We start from the raw sequence: 26,013 nt of genomic DNA on the forward strand, positions 1-26,013 counted from the left end.
AAACCACGTCGAGGAGCATAAACGGCGCTTGCGCCAGAATCCCCGTGGTTGTCATCGGATCGAATGTTCGAGATCACGGAGGAGGGCGTGTCGCCACCACCGTTTGAAACGCGTTTGGTGGCCAAAGACTTTCCTGAGGAGGACAATTTGATGGAAACCTGTTGAGATGGTAATAAAGAATGTTTTGGGACTTCTTAACCACATTTGAGAAGTACAAAGGCAACTGCACTACTTTTCATCCTGTCCTTTCCCACATATTGATCATGTGACTATAGGACAGCACCGCTATTTGCCCGTAGATTTGACAATTTTATTTGGAGGACACTTTGGACGTTGTTTGAACGCAGAATCATCCGCACAAGCGCACACAAACGCCTTCGTTTAGAAACGATTTGTCAGTTAGCGGCTTGCCAGGACAACAGCTGACACGTTTTACGCTAACGATGTGTATCGAAGAGCCGAAGTGTTGACTCCCGACGAGATGCGTCACATCTGTGAAGGAAACACAGCGTCTGATATGTCAGCGTGGGTGCTCGTTGACGAGCATGCTCACTCACTGGTTGAGCAACGGAAATGCTTTTCTTCAAGATCATTTTCCGAAAAAAGATCTGCATGAAGGAATGTCAGGACAAAAGTGTACATGAGAAATTCTTTCTACAGACTTGGGTTGTATCCCTAAGGGGCCAATAGTCCATTCTTGAGAAAATCAAGCTTATCATCATTTATTGTTTGTTCTATGTAATTAACCCCAACCATTACTCTTCTGCTGTTCGTGTAATGACATTCTTCCTGGACATTTTGTAAATCTGTCTTGCCACCTCGGGTTTTTGTTATATCACGTTTGAGTCGGTCCACTTGCGAAAACAAAAATACATTTTTAAAGATTGTTCTCATGTTTTAGGGTACATCTAAATACCGGACCATAATTTGGTTGTCTTTTTAAACGGTTTCACGCAAGTCGACTTGATCTCCGTTCACACGGACCACCAAAGCAACACTGCAATGGTTACGGCAGCTAAGCGGCTGTGACCTAGAAACTGATTTTCCTTCCGAAACCGCCTCTTCAATATCCTTCGTTAGTGTAAAAGTGATTTAAAGTTTGATGTTTCTAAGTAATTCAACGCTACTGGACACAGTATTGGTTGTTTGAAAGTTAGTGTTGTTTAATTTCAGGTTAAAAAGCGGAAAGAACTGTGTCTAGATCTCCAACTGTCGCTTTTATTGGGCTTGTATAAAACTGCACAGGAGTGCACTAAAGCAGAGTTAAAGTTGCTTATTGTTACAGCCTGTTAGTGTGATTCTTATATTGGCAGAAGGAAATGTTGCCTCGGTGTGTTTGTGAAACAGTCCATGGAAGTCGCTTCAACCAGAATGACTTTGGAGGACGACAGCGTGTCAAGCGGGGAACGTTTTCTGTTTGTCTTTGTCTTGCAACAATAGGCCGACATGGAACTGAATCAGATCTCCTCTGCAAACAAACACCCTAAAAAGAAGCAAAACACCAGTAAAGCTGAACAAGCAAAATGCCAAACATAGCATTGTTTGTGTTGGATTTGCTATTCTCGCTGCGGCATATCTTGATTTTACACCACATCTCCCAAAGGCCTTCATGGTGATGATAAGGAACTTTCTGGAAGACTTGTCTTCACCGTTGCTTTATTACTGCAAATTCCGCATCCTGATGCAGCACCATCAACGTCCTGTTAAAAAGCCAATCTATCAAACCAGCCCTGATGTTACATGTGCACAATCGGACAAACAAAAGGAAACGGGCAAATAGTTTGCCACCAAGTTGAAAACTGGGCCGAGGCCTGCTGGGAGAATAAAATGGGAAATCTCCCGGAGGCTAGATCATCACGTTTAACCAAGGTTCACGCACATTTGAGAGTTTCTGCCGAAGGCCAAATGTGTACATATTTTCCGATCAGGAATTTCTTACGGCGAGAACACAGATGGTCTCTCGTCACCAAAAGACCCTCAATGGCTGTTCCCTCTTCAGAGACATCCATCATCCCCTTCGTCATCGTAAACATGCTGCGCTGCTTTCCCTGCTTGTTTGCAGCTGGACGTCACCAAGACCATGGAAATATTCATGAACTTGACAAACAATGCGGAAAGAGGGCGAAGGGGACTCTAACAACAATCAACAATGCAATTTCCTTCAATTGTAGCAAATGTTTTTCATAAACTCCTGCAACTAGTTAAGGTTATATGAGAGTTTTTTTTTTTTTTTTTTTTACTGTTATGGTTTGTTCCCCAAGGCTTCGTAAGAGCCATCACTGAAAGCGAGTCAAGACGGTTTTCACAAGGAGACTTGTAGAGGAGACCTCTTGGTCTCATATTTGTCCGTGAATTATTGCCATACAAATGAAAACAAACTTGGGGGTGTTGAAAATGAGGCCTAGGGACACAAAAAGATGGTCACGTAGCAAAGACCGGCTCAGAACCGGGAAGGCGGCATGTTCTTCCGTTGAAGAAACAGCGCAGAGCACCGCTAACTCCCGCTGAGCTCTGCTGGCGAGGCTCCAGCATAAACACGGCTCGCATTTCTGCCCTTTTGCCTGACACAGCTGGACCTTGCCTCCCTTTGTACTGGCGTAGGTCATACACAGCCTCAACTTCATTTCCCAGTGGGTCACGCTCCTAATCACCGCTTCTTGCGGTTAGCAGGAGCTAAATGGAGACGGGATTAGATCCAATTGAAATCTAATCTGGACGTCAGCGCCCACGTCAACCTGTCAAACGGTGTTCGGGGGGGGGGGGGAAATCCGCTGCTCAATCCCAGAATCAGACTATGACTGACGTCCAAATGGGACAATCTGGAAGCGTTTACATACGAACGGAGACGTGGGAAGCCTGAGTATAACGATGTGAAGAGCTCTGAGGTTGCACACAATCTATTTTGGGATGCTGGTCGACCTCTGATTTGTTCGAATTCCGAAACGATTGTTCCAGAGGAAACAACGGGAACAGAAAATTATATTAATAAAAAAACAACCTCTGTCCACGTAAAGCGCATTTGAAACCTTTCGGGTTTATACCGAAACAACAGGTGGTGCTTTAACCTACCCACAAGGCCATTTGAACCAATCAGAAGCTTGAAGAGAAAAAAAATCGATGGCAAAACCAAACAAAAAGAATTGAGACCACTGTCACATTCAAAGAAAATAAGCCCAAACAAATTACATAAAAGCTTTCCATTCTGTGACTTGAAGCACAATTTGTATGGAGAGAGATCCCAAATCGGTTTCATATTTTTATGACATGAAGAGCCTTAATAATATTAAATCATTATGAGGTTAAATATTTCGGGGGCTTTTCATAGCTATTCCTCTGTTTTGCTTGGGTATAGAATTGCGTGGCGGACCGGATGAAATGCTGTCGTGGGCCGTAACATGGCCCACGGGCCACAGGTTGCCCACCCCTGTGTGAAAACCGTCAAGAAGACTGAAAGAGAAAATGAACTGCAGCAGTCAGATGAGTGAGGAGGCGAACAATCGGGCTCGGTCAAGAGTTTATCACAAAGTGCGCGTGTAAAAAAAAAAAAAAAAAAAAAAAAAAAGAGAAGCTAACATTCCTTCCGTGACATGAGATAACCGAGTCAGTCCGCCGGTTAGAGCACAGCTGATGTGGGATTGGGAAGGTGGACGCCCCTCGTGTGGAGGAGGACCTTCGTTCAGCGCGCACACAAATGGACGCCGAAGGCTGATATTCCACGATGGCGTCGTACCATCTGCAGGCTGAGGCGTAAATTATGCCAGCACCTCTCGAACCGGGCACGACATCGTCCACGTTCTCGCAGCCTGACGGCAACAGACTTGATATGTGACCAAGGGAATACTCAGGGCGAGGGAGGACAGGCGGCGGGACGTCCTTTATACCGATGAATGAGCACACAAGACAGCCGCGATAGTGACAGTGTGAGGCTATAAAAGGAAGTAAGGGAACTGACCAGCGGGGGAGGACTGAGGACTCTCATTGTGGCCTCCTTCCATTCCCCATGGAGGCCTGGATACATTCTTGAGGCGTTTTCCAGAAACTGTTCAAATACAAGTCAGCGGCTGGGTTTGACTATTTCTGGTTGCACGTAAACTAATCACGGAGTGATTGAATGAACTTCATTAGGTAGAACTGTACAATCAAATAAATGAGCTGAGGAATTCTGCCTTTGCAGCTGTGATAATGTAATCATGTTTATTTTTGTGGTTGCCACTGCAGTGGTTTCGAACTACTCCGCATCATTCTGAGCGTTGCGTCTCATATTTGGTTACCTGCAGTTGTAGAGTAGCAGTTTGTTTAAAAACAAAAACAAAACACGAGTACAGCTCAGAATCCTGATGCAAAATGTTTGAAGACTACTTATAACGTATAGGTCTTTGGTTTACAGAAAGTGAAGAAAATAAATATTAGGCTCGCCAAACAACAGCCGCGTCCCCTTTTTTCTCTTGACAAACTCAAAAGCATTTATTATATTAACTGAAAAATCCTTGAAGATTTTCGCTTTCCTGTGAATCGGTGAGCTAATGCTTAGTTGTATTAAGCTAAGCATCGTTTGGGAGAACCGCTTTACATCTGCGTTGCGTGGAGACGAGCGTTTTCTGGCACCTGCAAACTGCTGTCGTCGAGACCAACGGTACAAGCGCAGCGCTTGTAATCTTCTCCGACAATCAATCTTTCAGTTGCGCGCACCAAGCAGCATAGCACGCACTGTTGTGAGTGACTATTCCACTGAAACTCGTTGCCTTTATCGCCGCCTTACAAAATTCAAACCTCTATTTGTCAGCAAATGTTGCCACGCTTTTGCTAAAACTAATACCTGATTTTGAAAAGAAAAAAAAAAAAGCCATGAAGCAGAACCAATCTCTTTGTGGTCCATGATGTTTTGTAGCACTTGGTCCTGCTCGTCACAAGTAAAAAATAAAAAAAAAACGAGATCAACTTGTGCTTTAGCTGACCACACATTTACATGAATGCTGTACACTCCCAGTCAGCAAAGGGTTAACAACGCAGTTCGTGCGAGGTAGCCAAAATACGTGAGGTCCAGCCGGGCCGTAAAGAAACTCTTGACACGTTGAACTCCGCCCTCCTTCCTTTTCCTGTTTAGAGACCTTCCCCGTATAATCTATGTTGTCGTCGCACAATGCTCGACTCAGGAAGTTCCCCATAAAAGTGACATTTAGCCCAGATAACCTCGCACCGCACTTTGTGCACGTGGCAGAAGGAAAAGCAGACGAAGCCACACATCCAATCAGATGATTGCTCTTATGAATCGGAGTTGATTTCGAATTGTCGAACGCTGTCAGCGTACGCGAGAACGAGGAGCCGTCGGTACTGACCTGTTTAGTGTGCGATGATCGGATGCGTTTGTGTCAAGAAATATTGTGAGAAAGTGTGACAAGGAGCAATAGTGTCTACCAGAGAGCTAGCCATTGTGGTTTGATCGTATGGGTAGAAGCAAAATATATTTGTAAAAATGCATTATACATCGGTAGAAGGGTTTCCCAGAATTTTGAGGTCAACTTTGGAGGTGCTTATTATACATGGGTGGGTGGGCATTATACACAAGAACTACTTTGTTTTAGTAATGTACGTACGGCATATGTTCAATGGGAAAAAAAAAAAAAAAAAAAGTTATTTCACAAACATTTCAAAATAATACATTTTAGAGCTGTAATAGCTATCTATCTATTATTGATACAGTGAAACCGTGATATTTTTGCTCAGGGTTGTCATACCGTGAGAATCTGATAGTGGCCCATTCCTCGCGTACAAGGTGGAACTTGAGGTGATTGGCAGCTCGTGGCTAGTCATATGATGATATGATTTCTAGAAGTCGGGACTCTTAGGCACATGTCGGAAAATGGTTATGTGACCCGCTCTTATGCAGTACTTCCACGCGTCCGCTGTGTCGCAAGGAACGTTTAGCCATTTATCTGCCAGAATCATGTGCGTATACAGTATGTACATGTCCGGTGGCATAAATTCAAAACATTCGTCGAAACCGAACAAACCGTGAATCAATTGCGCACCCGAGAGCCAAACGTAGCAGTGTCACAACGCTGAAACCGGTCGTCACAAAGTCCCGTAAAAGTGTAGGAAACAACCACTTGAGGCAATTAACGTTTGCACGTAACACTGGCACTGTCATCATCCTCTCGAGGTGCGAGAAACACCTTGATGGAGTCGACACACTCACGGTGACGGCGAAGGCGTATGCACCGTGCGTGTCTTTTGGCTTCCTGCCGCCCAGCGACAATGGGCTCTTCCCCCGATTGTTGCGTCCGACTTTCTGCATCACCGCCGCTATTTGGCCAGACGTTACGCTCGCCGTTTTCCCTCGCCTTATCGCAGGCAGACATCTGCCTCTCGACTCGGACCCATGAAACAATCCCGTTCGGGAGGTCGCTCACGTGTCGGAGGTGACCCCCTTTCATATCGCACGACACGTGTTCACATAGAAAAGTGATTTATAATAGCACAATGAATTTAATATTTAAGAAGAGATTGGGGGTACATCATCCCCTCATTGCCTCCTTTTTAATTATTTTTGTAAAATACCAACCCCCCCCCCAAAATTGACAATTTCACTGGTGAGCTATTTTTAGAACAGACAGAAAATCACTTACAATGTTAATTGAGACTGACTTTTTACAGTTTCTGTTAATCAGCGACCATAAAAACTAAACTGACTTTGTATGAATCAGTGGGACATTGTTTTTTATGGAATGTAGGCTTGTTAATATTCTATTCATCATTCATTGTTTGCCATTGCTGTTTTGATTGTTCAAGGCCAACTGAATACAATAACTGAACCTAAAAAGAAATGAACTGATCTTTTTTTTCATTAGTCTTTCCTTTATTGTTACCGTTCAAGATTGTCGTGTTTAGATCTCATACAAACATTGTGACAATGTGAATTTTAAGACATGAGCACATGAGATCCGTACGTTCGGTCTGACCACGTTGACCGACCATGTTCTTAGCGCCGTCGCCTGACGGTAAAATATCATTTCTGTTATGTTTGATAATCATCCAAAATTTGAACGAGTTTGACTGTGCATTGTAACAGAGCACCGGGCCCACGAACACAACACAGGCCACGATAATCCGTCGGTGACAAGTTTAACCGGGAACGCAGATGCCGCTGCTTGGCCGCCAGGTACAGTCGGAAAGCTGTCGCAACGGATCGCTTCTATCCTCCGACACGGATCCGATTCCCAAAACATCCGCTCCCAGAAGCCCGCCGACCCACCCACTCATTCCATCTCGCTCCAACACATCTTGAAATATCTTCTCAAACGCACGTGAATCAAAAGCTCCGATCCGAAACATCCTGTTAGCGTTTCTCGCCTCAAGGGCTTTCCTTCCTCCGACCGATGAGGGAGGTTCCGTATGTGTATTGGGAAGTATGTTTGAGCTCTCATTAGCTCGGTGCTTCAGCGTCAGAGTGAAGTCCCTGAAGCCCGAGAACCAGTTCCCAATATAGCATGTCCTTATAAAACTTTGCACAGGGTTCCCCCCCCCCACGTGCGTCTACATTTCTTTCCATTGTAAAAACATCAAAAACCAATCGGGGGAGAAAAAAGAAAAAAAACAAACTTGGGCAACAGAGCGCAAGTGTACGCCCTGTAACCGGAGGGTTGCCGGTTCCCCGTCCGAGGGCATGCCGTCGTCATCGTCGACGTGTCCCTGGGCAAGACGCTTAACCCACGTGAATGGATAACGATGGAGCGAATGAATACTGAGTGACATTTGTAAAGCGTCTTTGAGTGCCTTCGAAAGCACCACAGAAGCGCTATGCACTATTATTATTATTATTATGAACACAAAACAATATTACTTAGGGCATCATTCTGAATTGGAGTACCTATTAAATGTTGCACATATAACGCAATCATCTAGCCATGCCTCCATTTTCCATACTGCCCGTCCTGTTCGAAGGAGCCGGAACCTTTCCCAGTTGACTTCAAGCGAAAGGTGACCCTGGACTAGCGCTGTGCGATATTACGATATATAACGTAATGCGATATATAATTGTCTACAGTACGATATAACCCTCTATCGTTGATATCGTTATTTTGATGTGTGGGCAACACCCTGTCGCTACGCCGATATGGCGCCCGAGATTATATGCGCTGGCATATTTACATCAGCTGCAAATACTCGTTTACGGCGGTGCGAGAGGAGCACGGATGTAAACAACACCGTACGTTAAACGATATTACAATAAAGGCGACAAGTGTAGATTCCTTAAAAACAGTTTTTTGTTACCAGATATTTAGAATTGTCTTTTCCCGCCCGGATATTTGTGTTTTATTGTACTTTTATTGATATCTTATTCCTTTTTGTTTTGTTTTCCCGACGCAAAACATGGCATGGAGGACGGATGGTGGGAAAAAGTTGTTACGCAGAGGTGGGGATCTGGTTGAGAGATTCTGCGAAGTCCCGCGGGTGAGGTTTGGATATGAAATTGAACAGAAACATATGTTGTAATGCGCAGCTGAGCTTGAACGATCCCACCAAATGGGAAATGTGTTATTAGTCGCACGTTTCCTGGTGATTGCCGTACTTGAAACCAGACTTCCTCTTTAATTTCCCTTTCGGCACCTCTTTGAATGTCTGCAAGTACAAATGTGAATATGGCAGTTTATTGATTGGACATGAGTGTACTGAATCAATCCAATCATTTTTTTTTTTTTTTTTTTTATACACACTATAACTATTTGTTTCTTCTCTTTGGCAAATCAGTTGCCACGAGATTCGATGACGAGCTAAACTGACACTAATAACAATGCAGCACAATGGCATCAATAATAGACATCTGGATTATGCTTCATTTAAACCGGTGACTTGTTTGACTGCTGAAATAACACGGGACAACCGGATGTATTTCGTGTTAGCAATTTGGTTTATTGCGACAAATTGTTGATGAATTATGTCTTGGGGCGACTGAGGCAAAATGGACGCACTAATTTGCTGCAACCAACAGAGGCGCTGTTGACTTACTCGCAACAAGTTTGCTGGCTAAAGAAGTTCAAGACCTCGGAAGTTGACCCGCGTCCGCGTTATAGTGCACCTCAGCAATCTGTAAACCATTTATGTTAAAGGGTAATGTTGTAAAATGACTTTGACATGATATTTCACATTTTTGGAATCTAGTTTGTGGTATATTAAAACTATGAATATTGTATAGAAAATTCAAAAAACTTTGGGAGAGGGTGTCAGTTGTTTTTTTCCCCCCCAACATTTGTAGCAGTATATAATAGTAATATAATACTCCTGAAAATAGTGAGGGATTAATGTATGAGCACACGCGTACCCAAACATAATCCCAAATTAAAATTTAAAGGCAAAACTGGAAGGTGCATAAAGAGGGAAAACAATGGCCGGTGGAATATTATTCAGTTTACCTGCTTTTTTTTTTTTTTTTTTAACCAAAGCGGGGAAGAGTCAGTCCAACCCTATAAAAGTCGCACAGAAATTAATAAATCTGTGACCAACTCTCCACCACAATTCAAGAACGGGATTACCAAAGCACGACGATATCGGACGTGGCTCACTTGAAAGTCGGTAAGCAGACGTTCCAACCACATTGGATCAAGGCACTAAATCGTAGTTGCACATTTATCACCTACAAGTGTAAATATATTGCTTTACTTACTCACTTAAGTGTGATTTTATAATTGCTGTTAGTCCTTTTTTTTTCTCTCTCTCTCAACAATCCATTGAATGGTACATTTGCCTAAAACATAACATTGATCTAAACTGCAACGAGTTCACTGTCACTGTTTGTATAAATAGTCTTGGAGCAGAGCAGCACACTCCATAGAGGACATGGACTGTGTCACATGCTTTTAAAACCAAATCTCATTTAAAAAAAAAAAAAAAAAACCACACACAAGACAAAGGGCGCTTTTTTTCTTGAGAAAATATCGCTTCATCATGGAGATTTGTTGCATATGACATTGAAAATGGCGACGATGCAACGCTATGAATCCAACATAAAAGATGCCAACTGTACATAAACTGCCAAAATCATGCAGAAAAGCAGCTTGCTATCCTGTCGGTGGTCAAAAACGGGAGAAACTGGTGCGAGGAAACCACTTTGGTGGAAACCAAGTTCAAGACGGTGTCGGCCGCAACCGGAGCTACTAGTCACGAGTCGTCGCAGATTCATCAAGTTTGCGAGCCGTGAACATTCCAAGCATAATCATAATTCGCAGGATCTCGTCGTGCAACTTTGTTTCCGTGCGTAGTTTTGCAAATTGTGGCTCAAAATATCGATTGCGCGTAGTTGGAATGTTCTTATTTGTTTACAATCCGGATCGGTTTTCCAAAGTTTTCGGACCAATCGAGTTGCTGTGCTGGTGTCATGTGATCAAAATACAGTAAATCCAATTATTCATGATGGATAGAGACAAATAACAAGGGTGGGGGAAACACGACCAATCCCCCCCCCCCCCCCCAAAAAATGTTTATAATTGCCTATATTCATTGTTTAAATTGTAAATATAGCACAAATTGTGGTCTCATAACTCTTAAATATCATTTCAAAATCATCCTACAATATCACCCTTGAATGGAAATGGCTTATATGAGGATTTTTCTTGAAAATAAAAAAACAAAATAAATTGCACTGAAAGTGCAAGGATGCCAGCGTGTCGCTTCACAAAGCTGTAAAAATAATGTTCGAACTTCCGCTAACAATCCAGGCTAAACCTAACTCTTCCTCTGCATCGATCGGTTGAGATGTATCACGTCAACATACTTCTTTGACATCAATTACTACTTTCCTTTTAACCAAGGCATTTGAAAAAAAAAAAAACAGCCCCAAAACAGGTCGATATTACCTTTTTTTTTTTTCATTTTTCATAATATTCTGACTTTTGTATGGTACATTTTTTTCTTTATTTTCTTCGCAAATTATTTTTTTTTATTAACTTTACAAACTGTAGACTCTCCATGAGTCTTTTCTACATTTGTTTTACGCTAATGAATCGCACTGCAGCAACGCTATTCCAGGGCCTAACCTCCCCCCCCCCCCCCCGCCCCCACCCCATATGCGTGGAGATCCTCCCCACTCGTGACACTCCCACGATATGCGCACATATCCCATCACAAAACCACACGCGCAAAGCCACTGTAAAAACGCATCCCCACTTTTCAAACGTCCGCTTTTTTTCTTTTCTTTTTCTTTTGCACTCACTTGACTGTGACGACACACAAAGTTAAATCGACAACACGTGGAAAAAAGGTGAGCACTCACCGCGCGCGCTCCCGCGATGAGGACGGCCACGCAGGCGCACAGCAGCAGCAACCTGCGCGATGAAGTGGGCACGATCAAGTGCATGAAATATGACTGAAACTTTTTTGGGTTGTTTTTTTTTTTTTTTCAAGCTGATGTTTGTACACACGCGCTCACCTGAGATGCGTCACGTGTCCGTTGCGATGCCCTCGCATAGTTCGCCCAAAAAAGTCCCACGCCACGCAGCTCTCAAAACATGACTGTGTAGCCCACCTAGGACGCAGCGAAAGTCAACTATACACGCCACCGCCATACTTACACATACTTAATCCTTTCGCAGAGTTGCAGCGCATTCATTATTAACTCGCACTCACCCGAGTTTTACGCGCAACTGAGCGACGAGACGCTCCGCAGCAGACACGACTGGAATATTGTGCCCAAAAGCCCACTAAAGTGGACCGAGTGGACTCTCTCCTTCCGCCGAAAAGTCCAAAATGTTCGCACTGGTCGTGTTCGTTCGCATCATTGGCGAGGGTGGTCGTTTGCAGTGGGTGGAGAGGGGTTTGGGGAGGTGTGGTGTGGTGTGGCGCAAGCCCCCAAACCTAACCCACTCGCCTCGATCACAACTTCATATCTTCTTCTGGACACAAGATGCAGAGCGCGCTCCGCCGCTGAGCGAGAGGAAGCACAGGCCGAGACACAGGTGCTCGTTTTTGCGGACGCGGGTGCTCGTTTTTGCGGACGCGGCACACATGGCGCTGCCCGCCGGCATCATCCTGCTCTTGCTGGCTGTCTCGTCAAGCGTGGACTTTGCCACGGCTGAGGTGAGTCCCCACACTTCCACAAAAAAAAAACAAAAAAACAAAAAAAAAAACCCAAAGTGACTTAAAGTGTTCTGCTTTCATGTGCTTTGTTATTACTGCTTTATTACACGTGGATGCAGCGTTCTGCCACTTTCCTGCTTGAATTGAATTATTACATCCTTCAGCAGAGCGCACGTCATTCGCCTCTTCGCTGTACTGTACTTGTATTGCAGCTCTCGAGCTGGACGTACTGCCCCCCTCCTGGTGAGGGGGGTGGGGGGGTGGGGCGGGCCTGTGTGGGGCGGGCATGTCGTCTAAAGTAAGGTACGAGCCAACCGTCATCATCATCGGCTAGCAACCTACTTGCGCGTAGTTCAACATTGCGCATGACAATTACAATTGCTTTCGGAAATTTCCACAATTACAATTTTAGTTCCATTTGAAAAATAGCTGCAGAGGCTTTTATTCCCCCCCCCCCCCCAATCACTTCCTTATTCTAAAGCTGTGATTGGCTCTCTCTGGTCATGTCCCATTCTGCTGTAGTTTCAAACGTGACATATTTTTCCAAATATGATCTCGTAAGCGCCACCATGTGGTGCAATATATTAGTTTGTCTGAGATTTTGAAAACTTATAATTACACTATTGAACACATAAAAAGAACATTGACTATTGAATAGTTTCATCTTTATATTTTTGGATTATTATTATTATTTTTTTAATGGAACATTTGATTTTCTGCGTTGTCATCTGAAGCTCCTTTCACACTGCCCGTCAAAGTTGGACTTTCCTGTGTTGCTGGACTACATGAACGCCACAGGTGTCAACCTCGAGGCCCGGGGGCCAGATATGGCCCACCACATCATTTTATGTGGCCCGAGAAAGCAAATCGTGCGCGTCTGTACTTCATGTTTCTTGCTCATATTGCTTCCAAAATTGCTAATTGTCTTCACTTTTAAGAACGCTGAGAGATTGCGAATTTTTTTTTGTTACCAAACCACGTAAAAAAAGATTCCTTAGCTTCATATTTCAAAACTAAGTATCCATCCATCTTTTGGTGTATATTATATGCTATCATTTGATGAGCAATTTATACATTGATATGGTTTCACAGTCTTAATGGCCCTCTTAGGGAAACCATAACTACAGCGTGGCCTGTGACAAAAATGAGTTTGACACCCATGAAAGGGAACAACATGCAATGGGGCAGCGAAGGCAGCACACACATTTGTTGGTTTCAGAGGGTCAATGGAAGTTGTGTGAAATCGTGGAAAGGTCAGACTAAATTTGGGTCTAAGACTCTAGTTGAGGGTACACAACTCTTTGTAGAACTGATTACAAGAAGCTGGAGTTGAACCAGTTTGTTCAGTGCCTTTCTCAGCAATAGCCTAGCAGGAAGCAAACTTCCTCCAGTTTTCATATTCTGGTCCTGGTTCCTGAGTTACTTCCCCCACAGCGAAGTCGATGTCGCCGTGCATTCACGTAGGCTGAAGTCCAGCCAAGTAGAGCTGCAAGTTTTTGGGTGCCGTCAGAGTAGGCGGAGTTTCCAGCACATTCTTCACCCACACGGATGTAGCAGAAGTGCAGGTGAGGGGGAGGAGATGTCCGAGGATCATCTCACGTCGAGATGATGAAGACCAGACGCAAGTGTAGCACGACGAGAGGAAGCGACGCCTCATGAGGGAGTCTGGCATTATCGCACGTGGATCCCCCCCCCCGCCCGTTCATCATCCACTATATTTCAAGTTCTTCTTATTAAACTCAGATGAGCTCATCTGTGGGCTCAAATAAAGTAGCAGAGCCGTCTTATCCGCTTTCCAAGAAACACAGGAGTGACACACAACATCTGGACTGATTAAACTCTGGAGCATGAGGGGGTTTATGTTTGGCGGAACATCTCGTGGCTGGGGGCCCATGACACCAATGAAACGGCGCTGCTCGGAATATTGTCTTAATTGTCGGGATTAAGACCGCTGCCCACGAGATGTCTTGCAAGCAGAGGGAAAGGCGGCCGTGGTGACGCATATTTCAAGTCAAACATTTGCGCCAGCTTGCATACATTTCAGAGATTTCACTGATTATTCCTGCTTTGTGTGACCTTCAACAGAACACAAGCTCTTGTTTGGTCTATGTCACAATCACTGCTATTGAACTAAGGCCATGAATGAATATACAGTAGAAACACCTCGTCACGATGCGACCCTGAACCCAGCGAGAGCCGACTTGACTTTCACGAGGCAATATTGAAAGATAATGCACGTTGTCCTTCCTTAAACCTCCCTCAGGACCTTGGCTCTCATTCTTCGTTTGTTTGAGAAATCTGATCCCGAATGAATTTCACCACCAGCACAGTTTCTCTCCCTTGGTGGTCACTTCATGTGGTCACACTGAGTCAAGTCCTTGACGAGAAAGAGGAGGAGGATTCGAGCTTAGGTGATTAGCAGATTCCTGCGGGGAGTTTTTTTGTGTGGGATGTGTTGGAAGTTTATCCGGTAGCTAGCTAGCCGGTGGGAAATGTAAGCCTGGACTTCTGGTTTGGCCCGGGAAGTTCTGACATTGGCAAATCCTCCCACAACCTGAGGAATGCGCGGCGGAGATCGGCTAATGCGCGGGACCCCCGTCGGCGAGCGCTTTTAGTTTCGGTTAGCGCGTCATCCTCGAGACGACCGAACAAACCCGCCTCTCGCTGAGACGACAGCTGGCCTCGTGGCTGTGACGGGCCACCGGCCAAGCGCCGCAGCCCGGGTGGGCGCGACCTTCCCGACCCCCCCCCCCGCGTGCTCAGCGTTGTAAAAATGCCTACATTTGGAAGAGTTGCCATTGTGTCGGTTGTCTCTGTATTTTGACAGGCGCTCTTGGGCGACAAAGATAAGTCTAGTCTGACCCTCGTGCCCGAGCGCTGTGGCCGTTATGGCCCACTTTTTGGCCTCCTGTCTGTAAGCACCCCACAAACGACGTCTTTAATTCCGGAAATCAGCTGCATATTGTCCGTTTAATGATTCAAAATGTTTAAGTGACTATGTCCGCAATGTCCTTTTTAAGTTTTTCTTAGTCTCTAACAACGGGTGTCAAGGTAAAAGGACATTGCAACAGTCAGCAAAAAGCATCACTTTGAAATCATCACAACTCGCACATAATTTCATGACTAATCAAGCCGCGCGATTTTGGCCTAAATGCATTCATCCGACATAATGGCTATTGCCTAAGACTTGTCAACATTTTTGTTTTCATTTTTACGAAGAAATAAATAAGGGTGAAGGGCTCATCTCTGGCCAGTTCTCTCTCACCTTCAAAACAAAGTGAATGGAAACTGGATGGTCTGAAGCGGATTTGCAAGACACTTTTAACGTCACGTGCAGGAGAAGGAACACAAAGCGTCTCATTACGTTCAAATAAATCTAAATCGGATTCACGACGTCATCATCGGTAACAGCGAAAAAAATATATTTTGAACAGTTGACCCAAAAATCAAACATAAGTCATTTGTTCAGATTTCAGAATACTATATCCCGAATAAATCATGAAAAGTCCAACATTTTTAATTGCGTACAGGACAAAATAACAAATCACATTTTAGCAGTTAATTGTCATGTAATCAGAATGTTACTCATGAAGTTTTTAATCCAAGAACTTTGAAACCATAAAACATGTACCGAACCTTAACTTTGAGGGCCTGTTTTGACTTCTCTTCGTTACGATGACGGAAACGATGACGATCACTTATACGATTGTAAAAGAACAACACAAAAACGTAATCGTCGCAATCGTTTCATGTTCCAGTGGTGGGCCCTTTTTGATGAAATTTTAGGTGGAATTTTGAGATGCTTGATTCCCCCCCCGAATAGAGCGGACCTTCATTTTGAAGGTCCGCTGTTTTTTTTTTTTAGTTTTACGTGCTTTGAACACCGATTCCCATTCACAACAGAGAACCATGTCGGTTTTTCCGCATAAACTGGGCTCGAGTTAGGTATTACGGTGATTTCCAAGTGTACGGTCCGTTGCGGCCCTTAAACCTGTGACCCTTTGGCCCTTCATTCTCAACTCCCCAGCCAAAACCTTTACGGATTGAGCTACCGCCGCCAAATGCTTCCCTGTGGTCCGAGCATTTCACTGAGACTTGTCACAGCTGTGTTCTACTTTTCGCACACAAAACTCCTCGAAGGGTCCAAGGCTAATAAATCTTGCAAATGATCTCTTTAAATTGTTAGCCTCTGGATCAGTTGCTTTCCTAAAGGTGCGCCGCTTTCGTAGTCGCCGGGCGAACTGAAGTGTTAGAAGCGCCGACAGCGGTTGAGAAGATGATGGTGAGTTTCTGACACATCGATGGGAGCTGATGGAGAGGAACGAGACGCAGATGACAACAATGCTTTGAGCCTCCAAACTGACGGAACGCAACGGCACCCACGTAGCAAATCATGCGGTTCTCACCTGCATGTTTCTTGACCTGCGCGCGTCCATTCCACCTAACTGACAGATGATAATAAAGACGACAGATTTAGGACACGCTGCATTTTTTTGCACAAAGAGGGAAGTCTTGGCTACGACTCATCTTCAGCTGTTCCCGGCGAGCTTCCATCACCGTGACAGGTGCAAGATAAAAAAAGCAAACAAACAACAAAACAAGGTCTAGTCAAGCTTTCCGGAGCGAATGCTTTGTGTTAGGTTCTTGTATCTGCAGTTAGAGTATATTCGATGATCGCTCAAAGTATTTATCGCTGTTTTTGGCACAGCCGCCTGCTCTAATATCTGTTACACCTGCACGTGAGAATCATTACAAAAGTTCTCAAAAATCCAGCCTTTGCAAAGATAATCATGCTCAGTATTAACAGAATGAAATGATTTGGATGTAGCTTAACGATGGAAATAATGTAACCAAAATGTTAGGACAGGCTACCACAATAACAAAAATGGTTCAACTTATAGCTCTCTGATCGTCTCACTCACAGGAGTTGGCTGCTATGTTTGATTCATGTTTCACTCAGCCTGAAAGCCTCACCGGAAAAATGAATGAAAAGCCTAGAAATGGAACCGGAACATCGGCCCAAATGCATATTTCGGCGCTTGCCCCTCCGAGCCGTGGTCCACGTCTGCTATGACTCTGACCATTTCCTTCCAGTATTGTTATTTACTGACGAACTCTTGGCTTGATCGCAAAGCCGGAGTCAAGTCGGACCACCTTTTCCCACCTTGTGTCATTGCTGCAGGCTCCTGACAACGCCGACCCTCCATGGCGCTGTTTTTCTTCTCAAGCTTAATCGGAGGAAATGAGTTAGGCCGGTCACATGACGCGGCTCACGTGAAGAGAGTCTTCCAGTCGGTCTATTAAGTGATCGGACAGCACATCTGTTGTGATGAAATGTGCGCGTCAGCCAATTCGCAGGTTCAAACGGCAACGTGACGTCGCAGTCGCGACCTGATATGGAAGCAAAACAACAATAGAGCGTTGTTTTGGACTCTAGATGGTGATCATCACGTGTTTTCTTTGCGAGGATATTGGGACTAAAAAGGCTCCTTTGAGACAAGTTCCTGCTATTTCCATGTACCACGTTTACAAAGGTTGCTGCAATAAAGCCATGAGCTGAACTACGTGCACCAGCCGAAGGCAAAATGATGTCTGTTCCAGTGTGAAACAAGTGTAAAAACAACAAAGTTAGAGCTACAAAAGTCTTTGAACACTCTCTTAACTTCGATGAAAGCGCGTCGTAGGCCAGGCATCCATTTTTTCTCTCTCAATATTCTTACTTGCACTTGTCACAAGTTCAACAATAAAGTCAAACACTAATGTGATATAAAATCTAAAAAAAAAGACAAAAACTAAGACTATCTTTTGATACATGTAGCCGCTAAAGCTAGTTGGCAGGTAGCCGGCGGCTGCATGCTAACGTTAGCGCTCCACATTTTGGACTTCATTTCATTCACTCGTGACCCGTTACGGTCTTCTTCACTTGTTATGTACGGCAATAATTGTTGCGTAAAAGCCACAGGAAAAAACCAACACGCGCAAAGTTGTTGCTCTGATGCTGTCTTAACTGAGCTCCCGTGAGGAAAAGTACAAGAATGTGACTCGTTAGCTTACTTACAGGGTATGGGGCCAGAACACTCATTGGACAGAGTCGAAAAAGGTATCATGACAGCAAAAAGTATTCGGACTGAAATAAATTGCACCTGATGTAGTGACCAGTGAACGCAGACTACAATGAGAATATGCGACTCGTTCCGCAGGCTGTCCTCACGCGTTCCAGATTGCAGAGAAGGCGACCCAACCCCTTCTTGTCTTTGTGAGCATAAAAGGCAAGGAAGAGAAAGAATGCTTTCCTCCGCCCGACATCCTGTGTCACACCGCCGCACGTTCACAGGGCCGCAGCTCCAGTGTTCTTTCGAGTCAACGGCGTCTTTCTCACAGGGGAACAAATAAATGCTCGACCAAAGTTAGGCGCTCGCTCTCACGCCCACCCGGTCCGCGGCGTTCGAGACTTTGCGATGACATCGCGACGCATTGCGTCCCTCGTGCTGCAGACGGCGCAAACCGCACGCTTCGCTTTCTGCGCACGGACACAAAATCAACCGTTATTTCTCCTTTTCGCGAACCAAAAGAGTATCGAGGCCACGGCGAAAAGGATACATTTGCAATTGTTCGACAGTAATGTCAGACATTACGAGGAAAAAGTTAATTTCACAAGGATCAAGTTGTCATTTTCTGAAAAAACAACAGCTTTTATTTCATGAGACTAAAGTTATAATGTTACGAAAATAAAGTGTTAATATTACCAACAAAAAAAAAAGTATAACTGTCAGGAGGATAAAGTTGTCATTTTACAAGAGTTAATTTGTCATTTTAAAAGATTTAAAGTTGTCATATATTACAAGTGCAGTATATGTTATACAAGAGAATTTTAAGAGATAAAGTTATAGTTTTATGATATAAATCTTCATATTAGGAGAGAGTTGTCATTTTCCTAGACATAGTCAAAATATTATGTAAAAACAGTCTTAACATTATGAGAATTGTTTTGTTATGACAATCAATTTGTAACATTAGGAGAAAAAAGTCTGAATTTTACATATAGAATGTAGGTGTAGAATAAAGTGGAAACACCATGGGAAATAAATTGTAAATGTATGAGATTTGAATCAGGAAGAGGAAATTTAGAATCATATGAAAATCAAGCTAAATTATAACGACTAAAAATAAGTTCCGAGACTTTCGTACTTTTGTTTTTGTTTTACAAGAAAGTCTTAATTTTAGGAGAATAAAATGTTAATATTCGGAGAAATTTGATGTAAAAAAAAAAAAAAAAAAAAAAAAAGTCTTTTTTTTAAACTTCTATATTACAATAATAGTATATGATATATGTCATGAGGATTGTTGAAGAGGATGTTAAAGATTCAGTTTTAGAAAAAGCGAAGTAGTCATTGTTTTGTCCAGCAACAATTTCATGTGACTGTGGAAAAGTTTCTGTCAGCTCCTCAGAAAGAACTCCACACACTTTTCCGCAGAAAAAAAATACAACTTTATCCCCCCAGTGCGTGTAATATTGGGACTTTTTCTTGCAACATTCCGACATAATCCTGCTTTAAAAGATGCGACAACGTCCAACAGCTCCTCTTGGGTAGAGCCCAAGTGTGTGTGTGTGTGTGTGTGTGTGTGTGTGTTTGTCGGAGTTCAGCCAGGAAAGTCCCCCCCCCCTCTAGGGTGCAATGATTAGAGTCTTTCTTAATTTGTTAACAAAGTGGCTTTTCACGCAGTTGTCGCCTTATCAACATGAGCCTCACATTAAAGGCTGTTCTCTCAACCCCTTAAATCCCTTCTAATGACCTCATCGGAGGTCAAAGTGCAACAGGATGAGCCCGCGAGGGTCATGTGACCGGTCAAGATGCGATGCAGATGGAGCGACTGATTAGGAGGGGTCAGAGAGCCCGGTCAAATTGTGGCATTTTTCTTCTTAAGGGGGACTTTGATGTGGCCTGGATTTGGAATTTGGCCAAATTGTGACAATTTTGTCGCCAGTTGAAACGTTGCAGGGAGGTACTGTACTTTCATCGAACAAATGGGGATGTGGAATCCTCCTTTCTCTCTGGCAATTTACCACACCGGAGTGGAGAGCAGCCAATTCAGTGCCTGAGAAATTCCCTAAAACAATGTTCCCATTTGCAGGGTTCATTTTGCATTGCACAATTTTCGGCGTGGGCTTGTGGGGTCCTGCCCAGTTTTTTTTTTTTTTTTTTTTTTTTTTGCCGTCCCAGTGGATGTGCTTCCAGTGATTGCACTGGAGTCTGTGAGGGTAACGTATCTATGGAAGAATTGTTCTTCTCTGCCGCCTGGCTTGCCTTACAGGATTGAAGTGTTAATTTACATGAAAGCCACTGTGGTAAATAATGATAGAAATCATCTCTTCCACTCTCTCTGTTTCTCGATTAACTGTACAAGCGACATTTTACCATTTTCACCTCTTGTACGAGTGTAAAAAGAATGTGACCACTGTGATATTCAAGCACCATTTCAACACTTGTACGAATACCGTGGATCCTCGATTTAACAGACTAATGGGGTGGGAGGGTGGTGGGGGTTGTCAGTTCAATCAGATTGTCCGTTATATTGAAGCACTTTTTTTGTGGGCTTTGAACCCCCAGTACAGTAAAAAAAAAAAAAGATTGTAAATAAAGCGAATTTGAAAGGTTATCCCAACTTACCTCAGTGACGCATGAAAGGGACGGACGCTTTTCTGTCCATTCAATCCCAAGTCCATTAAACCGAAGTTCCGCTGTATCAAAGAATAAAGTCGTCATATCACACTTTGAGATTCAGTGTTGTAACATATTGAAATCAACATTGTCAGCTCCTTTTAGCATCCAAATGAATGCTAACACAACATAAACGTCATCCTGGCTGGTCCATTAATTGGAGATACTATAGGGTCCCCATGGCAACGAAAGAGATGCTCTCCTAATACAGGCCAGCGTATCATCAACTAGGTTTGGAAAAAATGATACCAAAAAGGCCACATTATTACATATTGTTGCTTGAACTGCAAGTGTGTTGACTTCGCCCACGCATTTCACTCTGGCTTAGTATGTCGTACACTCGGGTAATGCAGTTCGTTTTGATGTGAGCGCACTTCAACAATGGCTGGCAGTGGCGATCCATCCATTTGCCTTTCATGTTTACATCGCATGCACGTGGGTTTCGACTCGTGCGTGCTGGTTTTAGTTTCATTCTTAAAATGTATTTAAAGTGATTATTTATTTATTTTTTTTCCTTTACTAGGGCCTCTGCGTGTGAGAACATCTCCGCGCAGATCCATCTGCGTTTAGTTACGGACGGTCCCGATCGCTTGTAGCGGGCGCAGATGAATCGCCGCCGAAGCCCGAAGCGGGACATGTTTTACATCAAGCGCTTCTCAGCATAATAGGGTCTGTTTTCGTTTAGATGCTCTCGAGTTGCGTAAAACAGGATTCAGCTGGCAGTCTTCTGCCATGTTGATGTGTTACTACTGTGTACGCCTGTCATTTGTAATCAGGTGTCAGGTCTTCCATAAAAGTTATGGAGATTCTATACACTGAGCGTAGAGGCGGAGAAACACATAGAATACGGACTACAGTGCAAAAATATTAGATTTGAATGTCTGCACACATCTGCACCTGTATCCAGAGCTTCACCAATAGGTAATGGTCCACGCGGGTCCACGTGACGCGGCAGCAACCGGATGACAATGTGCCCCGTTTCGTTTTAATCCCAAACACAAAAGAAAATTCATTTTGGTTGCGTTTGGAAACCGTCACACCCATTTAAAAAAAAAAAAAAAAAAAAAAATTGTAATAAATAAATAAATCACATTTTGGAGATAAAGTCCTGTTATTGCACAGTGGCGATATGAAAATATGTGAATAGTTAAGTACCAGTCATTGTGTTAGGTGCAGTCGTGGTGTAGTAAGTAGGGTTGTAAGTACAACAATACCACAACACCACTCCTTTTTTTTGTTGTGGATGACATTGGTTTTGGTTGTCTTCACATCACAGTTTTTACAAAACTAAGATTTTTAATGCTGTGACATAAAGAGTAATGTTATTGTTTTTTTTTTTTTTTTTTTTAAAGTCCACTTTGAGGCCCATTTTTTTCAGTTTTTACATTACAAAGACGCTACCGTTACGTCATTGCCAATTCAAAACAACGTTGAGTTTGGTGGAAATTGAGTTTTTTATTATTATTTTTTTTTTGCTCAGTTTCCTATTAGTTTCCTTTTTTTTATTTTTATTTTTTATTTTTTATTTTTTGTTTTACTGTGTCTACTATGTCAAAATGACTTCTGGCAAAAAAAAAAAAAAAAAAAAAAAAATTAAAACAACAAGCTAGTGATGGTTAAGACTTTTACACTTTTACAGAATACAGCCAAGTGGATACTTTATCATTCCCAGTGTTATGATGTCATCCCCTGTTTTAAATCACTGCATTCCAGCTCACCTCTACACGCACACGCACGCGTTCGTGCTGTTTACAGAGCGATTTGTACCAGGAGTTTGGTTTTCCAAGTATGGCAGTTGGACAGAAAATTCTCCCCTCACCCTAACCTGTCAGTCCACAGAAGGTCAAGAATGTCCCAGCAGCCAACAGCAGCAAAAAAAAAAAAAAAAAAAAAAACATCTTTAAAGTCTCCCATCAATTGCTTCAGTGGACCTTCACAAGAGCATCCACGTGTGAAGGTTCAAGGATACGTTCCATTTGATAGCAATGCATCATATTTACTGCAGGCGAATGTTTTGCCGGATTCTATTATGACAGAACTAAACCAAAATAGTCCAATAAAAGAAATAAACACAAAAACTTGCATTCTTAACTGTCAGACGAGTGTAAAAATAAGTTCCAGCTTAACTTTGGTAACAAATGACAACGCATAATCTTAACGTTGCCCTTTTTATGAATTTTTTTTTTTTTTTTTTAGTTGAGTTAGTTTTGCAAAAACATTTTCTTCAACTTGAGCACTGAAATCCACAAGCTGAAGGCTACAAAATATGTTGACATTTGTAGCCTTGCTTAATTTCCTTCAACCTTGCTGCTAACCTTCTTTTTTGTGTGCTGGCAGCATTGAAGGCCATGTCATGCCAAACAAACAAAAAGTGAAAAACCTGGGAGTTCTGTAGGATTAGCGCAAGGTGCCGGAAAATGCTCATAAAAGATTGTTGGGCTGTAAAAGGCAAAGCGGTGAAGTCGAAGATGCTAAAAGACTCACTCAGTGTTTGATGTGAAGGAATTACTCACAATGGCGCTTTGGCAGACCTCCACCAAGGCTGAACTGTTTTTTTTTTTTGTTTTGTTTTTTAAAGTTCAGGAGTGACGTAGGTTTGGTTATTATTATTTTTTTTTTATTTGTTAACTGCCGTCCGACTTCCTGGTTCTTTGAGCAGGATGGCGGACAGTTCAAACAATGGAAAGGTAAAAATAAAGAAATAAATTGCACATTCTGCACCTTGATCCAAAACTGCATCAAAATTCAATCTATTCCTTTTTCTTTTAATTAAAGTTAACAACCACTAAGAAAACACTCAAAGAAATAGTGCTACAAATTTTTGGGAGTTATATCATTCCATTTTTAACCTTTATTGCCTTAAAAGTGTAATAAGTAAGAAGTTAACAACTGCAAAACATAAACACGATAAAACACCGGGGAGAAACAGTAAACAAGTATGCTAGTAATAAAAAATACAAATAAAAAAAGTGCCTGGCTATGGAATCCTACAGAGGATATAAAAAAAAAAAAAAAAGTCTACACACCGCTGTTCAAATGCTACATTTTTGTGACTTAAAAGAAAATATGGCACAAAATGAAATGACTAAGAATTGGACATCCCTCCAAAATGGATTGAATTGGTCAGAGGGGGCTGCCAAGCGGCTGACTGCAACATTGAAGGCTCTGCAGGAATTTCTGGCGGGTACTGGCTATTCATTGCGTGTGACAACAATCTCCCATTTTCTTCATGTCTAAAAAAAAAACCCACTCTTGATATCTATCAAACGCATGTGAGAAAATTCAAATAAATAGATAATGATAATAATAATCATGATCATAATAAATCGTTATGGTCCGGTGAAACCAATGTTGAAACTTTGTCGTGCTTTTAATGTGTTGCGTTTGCAATTGTTGGGCTCTCGAGGTGTCTGGCCCCCCCGGTGGACACACTTGGGAACTTGCAGGATGTTCAGAACGCTGGCGTGTTTTTGCAGCAGATACGCCGAGTGGAAATTCTGCGGATGACATTGGCCAGATGTTTTTTTTTTGTGTGTGTCTCGGCCAGAATGGAATGAATAGCTGTTTGGTCAATGTACATTCATTCAAAAAAAAAAAAAAAAAAAGGCACGCAACAATACAGTTGTAATCAGTAGAGAATGAGTCATTAAGACAAATTGGAAATGTACTCCCATGCGCAAATAACTAATCATTGTATGATGGACGGCACTAGTATGCTACAGATTGCACGTACAGACACGCGTGGTCGTTCGAGTGGCCAATGGGGAGCATGTTCCCAAAATTCCTGTCGGGGGCCCATTGACCTAACACTTCCAAACGCAGAGACCTGCTTTCTGCACCTCATTTTTTGTGCGTGTTTTTGTGTCACTATTGTCATTTTTGCCCAAACATCTCTTAGCCATTAGACAAGCTTACATCACTGACAGACATGTATTTCCGATGACGCCATCCTTATCCTGAGGCTTCTGTTGAGCTTCTTCACACAGACATTCCTGGCCACGTGACCGTGACCGTGACCGTGCTCACCTCCGTGCAAATTCGCCCATTTGCTGCTATTTTGGATCTCAAGTCGGAATGCGCGCCGTCCTCGGTAAACAAGCACGCGCTCGAAAATCCAGGAAACCAGAAGACAACTGAGTGGTTCTTCACAGTTTGGAGGCAACCGTTTCCATGTACCTCCCCCCTCTATATGCTGATATTTTCAGTCGAGCCCCAAAAATGACTGTAAACACTCAGCGGACCCTTCATTAGGTATCAGAACTAGGGCCCGACCGAAAAGGGTTTTCTGAGGCCGATGTCAATTCTGATACTCCGATATCCGATTAATCAGCCGATTTATTTAAAACAAAAATATATATACATATAATTGATCAAATAACTTCTTTTTGGTACGTCAACACTTTCAACAATACAGAAATTAATTACAGGTGGAGCATCTGATTGTTTTACAATATTTTGTCCTTTAGTATTTGTTTAACTTTACAACAGAGGGGAAAAAAAATCGGCCACCCCCCCCCACCCCCATTTTTGTTGATTTTTAAAAAATATTTTGTTTCAATATCACCGTCTGTGACTTCTGTTGTAATGCATTAAAAGTGTAAAAAAAAAAAAAAAAATGCCTGCCGATTTTTGCCGCTTTAAAAAGGGCCAATATAAAATACGGTTTCTATGCACAGCATATGATATCATTATAAAAATGCATTTATTTAAATAAAGCATTTCTGACTCTGCAACGTGCTGGAATGGTGCAGCTGGGATTTGAATGTGCTGATGATAGATAGGCACTCATGCAAAAAAAAAAAAAAAAGAAAAAGAAAAAAATGTTAATTTAACACCGGGAGCGGTGATTGCCGCTAGCTACAATTTTATTTTCATAATGAAGCACACGTGTGGTTCATTTTCAGCGTGAATACTCCCTATCCGCACTTTTTTTTTTGAATTTTGAATTTTTTTATTTTTTTATTGAATTTTTGAGAACCACATATTGCTTCACTCATCATCGGGCCTGTCGCGGCGTCCGCTGTCGTCCGCTGAGGCTCGCACGTAGAAAAGTGGAAGCGAGCGAGGCATTCTTGGCTTTTTTCAGTGCGGGAAAGTCCTCGGTGGCATCGACTCGGCCTAAGCATGTGCTGATAGGGTGTCAAATTAGGGTGTCAAGCCTGGAAAAGAGTTTCGAACAAGCTGAAGGGTTGCACATTATGGTTTCAAGGTCGGGTTTAAAGGC

General features: G+C 42.9%; 2 protein-coding genes across 4 annotated transcripts in view; one reads left to right on the forward strand and one right to left on the reverse strand.

Moving 5' to 3' along the window:
- The window catches only part of col4a2 (collagen, type IV, alpha 2), a 42,301-nt gene extending 30,514 nt beyond the window's left edge, over window positions 1-11,787 (reverse strand). For both annotated transcript variants that reach the window (XM_061692978.1, XM_061692977.1), the window contains exons 1-3: window positions 11,620-11,787; window positions 11,423-11,518; window positions 11,267-11,318 (exon numbers count right to left, since the gene is read on the reverse strand). In XM_061692978.1, coding sequence (XP_061548962.1) covers window positions 11,267-11,318; window positions 11,423-11,460 — 90 coding nt within the window. In that variant the 5' untranslated portion in view covers window positions 11,461-11,518; window positions 11,620-11,787. The remainder of the gene's footprint in view (window positions 1-11,266; window positions 11,319-11,422; window positions 11,519-11,619) is intronic.
- Window positions 1-26,013, forward strand: part of col4a1 (collagen, type IV, alpha 1) — a 66,586-nt gene that overhangs the window by 20,811 nt on the left and 19,762 nt on the right. Inside the window, exon 2 of one of the 2 annotated variants that reach the window (XM_061692975.1) lies at window positions 11,897-12,069. The exons of the other annotated variant lie outside the window; for it this stretch is intronic. Within the exon in view, the coding sequence (XP_061548959.1) occupies window positions 11,897-12,069 (173 nt within the window). The remainder of the gene's footprint in view (window positions 1-11,896; window positions 12,070-26,013) is intronic. 2 annotated transcript variants of the gene reach the window in all.

Source organism: Phycodurus eques, chromosome 12 (genome assembly GCF_024500275.1).
Source record: "Phycodurus eques isolate BA_2022a chromosome 12, UOR_Pequ_1.1, whole genome shotgun sequence".
Classification (NCBI taxonomy): Eukaryota; Metazoa; Chordata; class Actinopteri; order Syngnathiformes; family Syngnathidae; genus Phycodurus; species Phycodurus eques.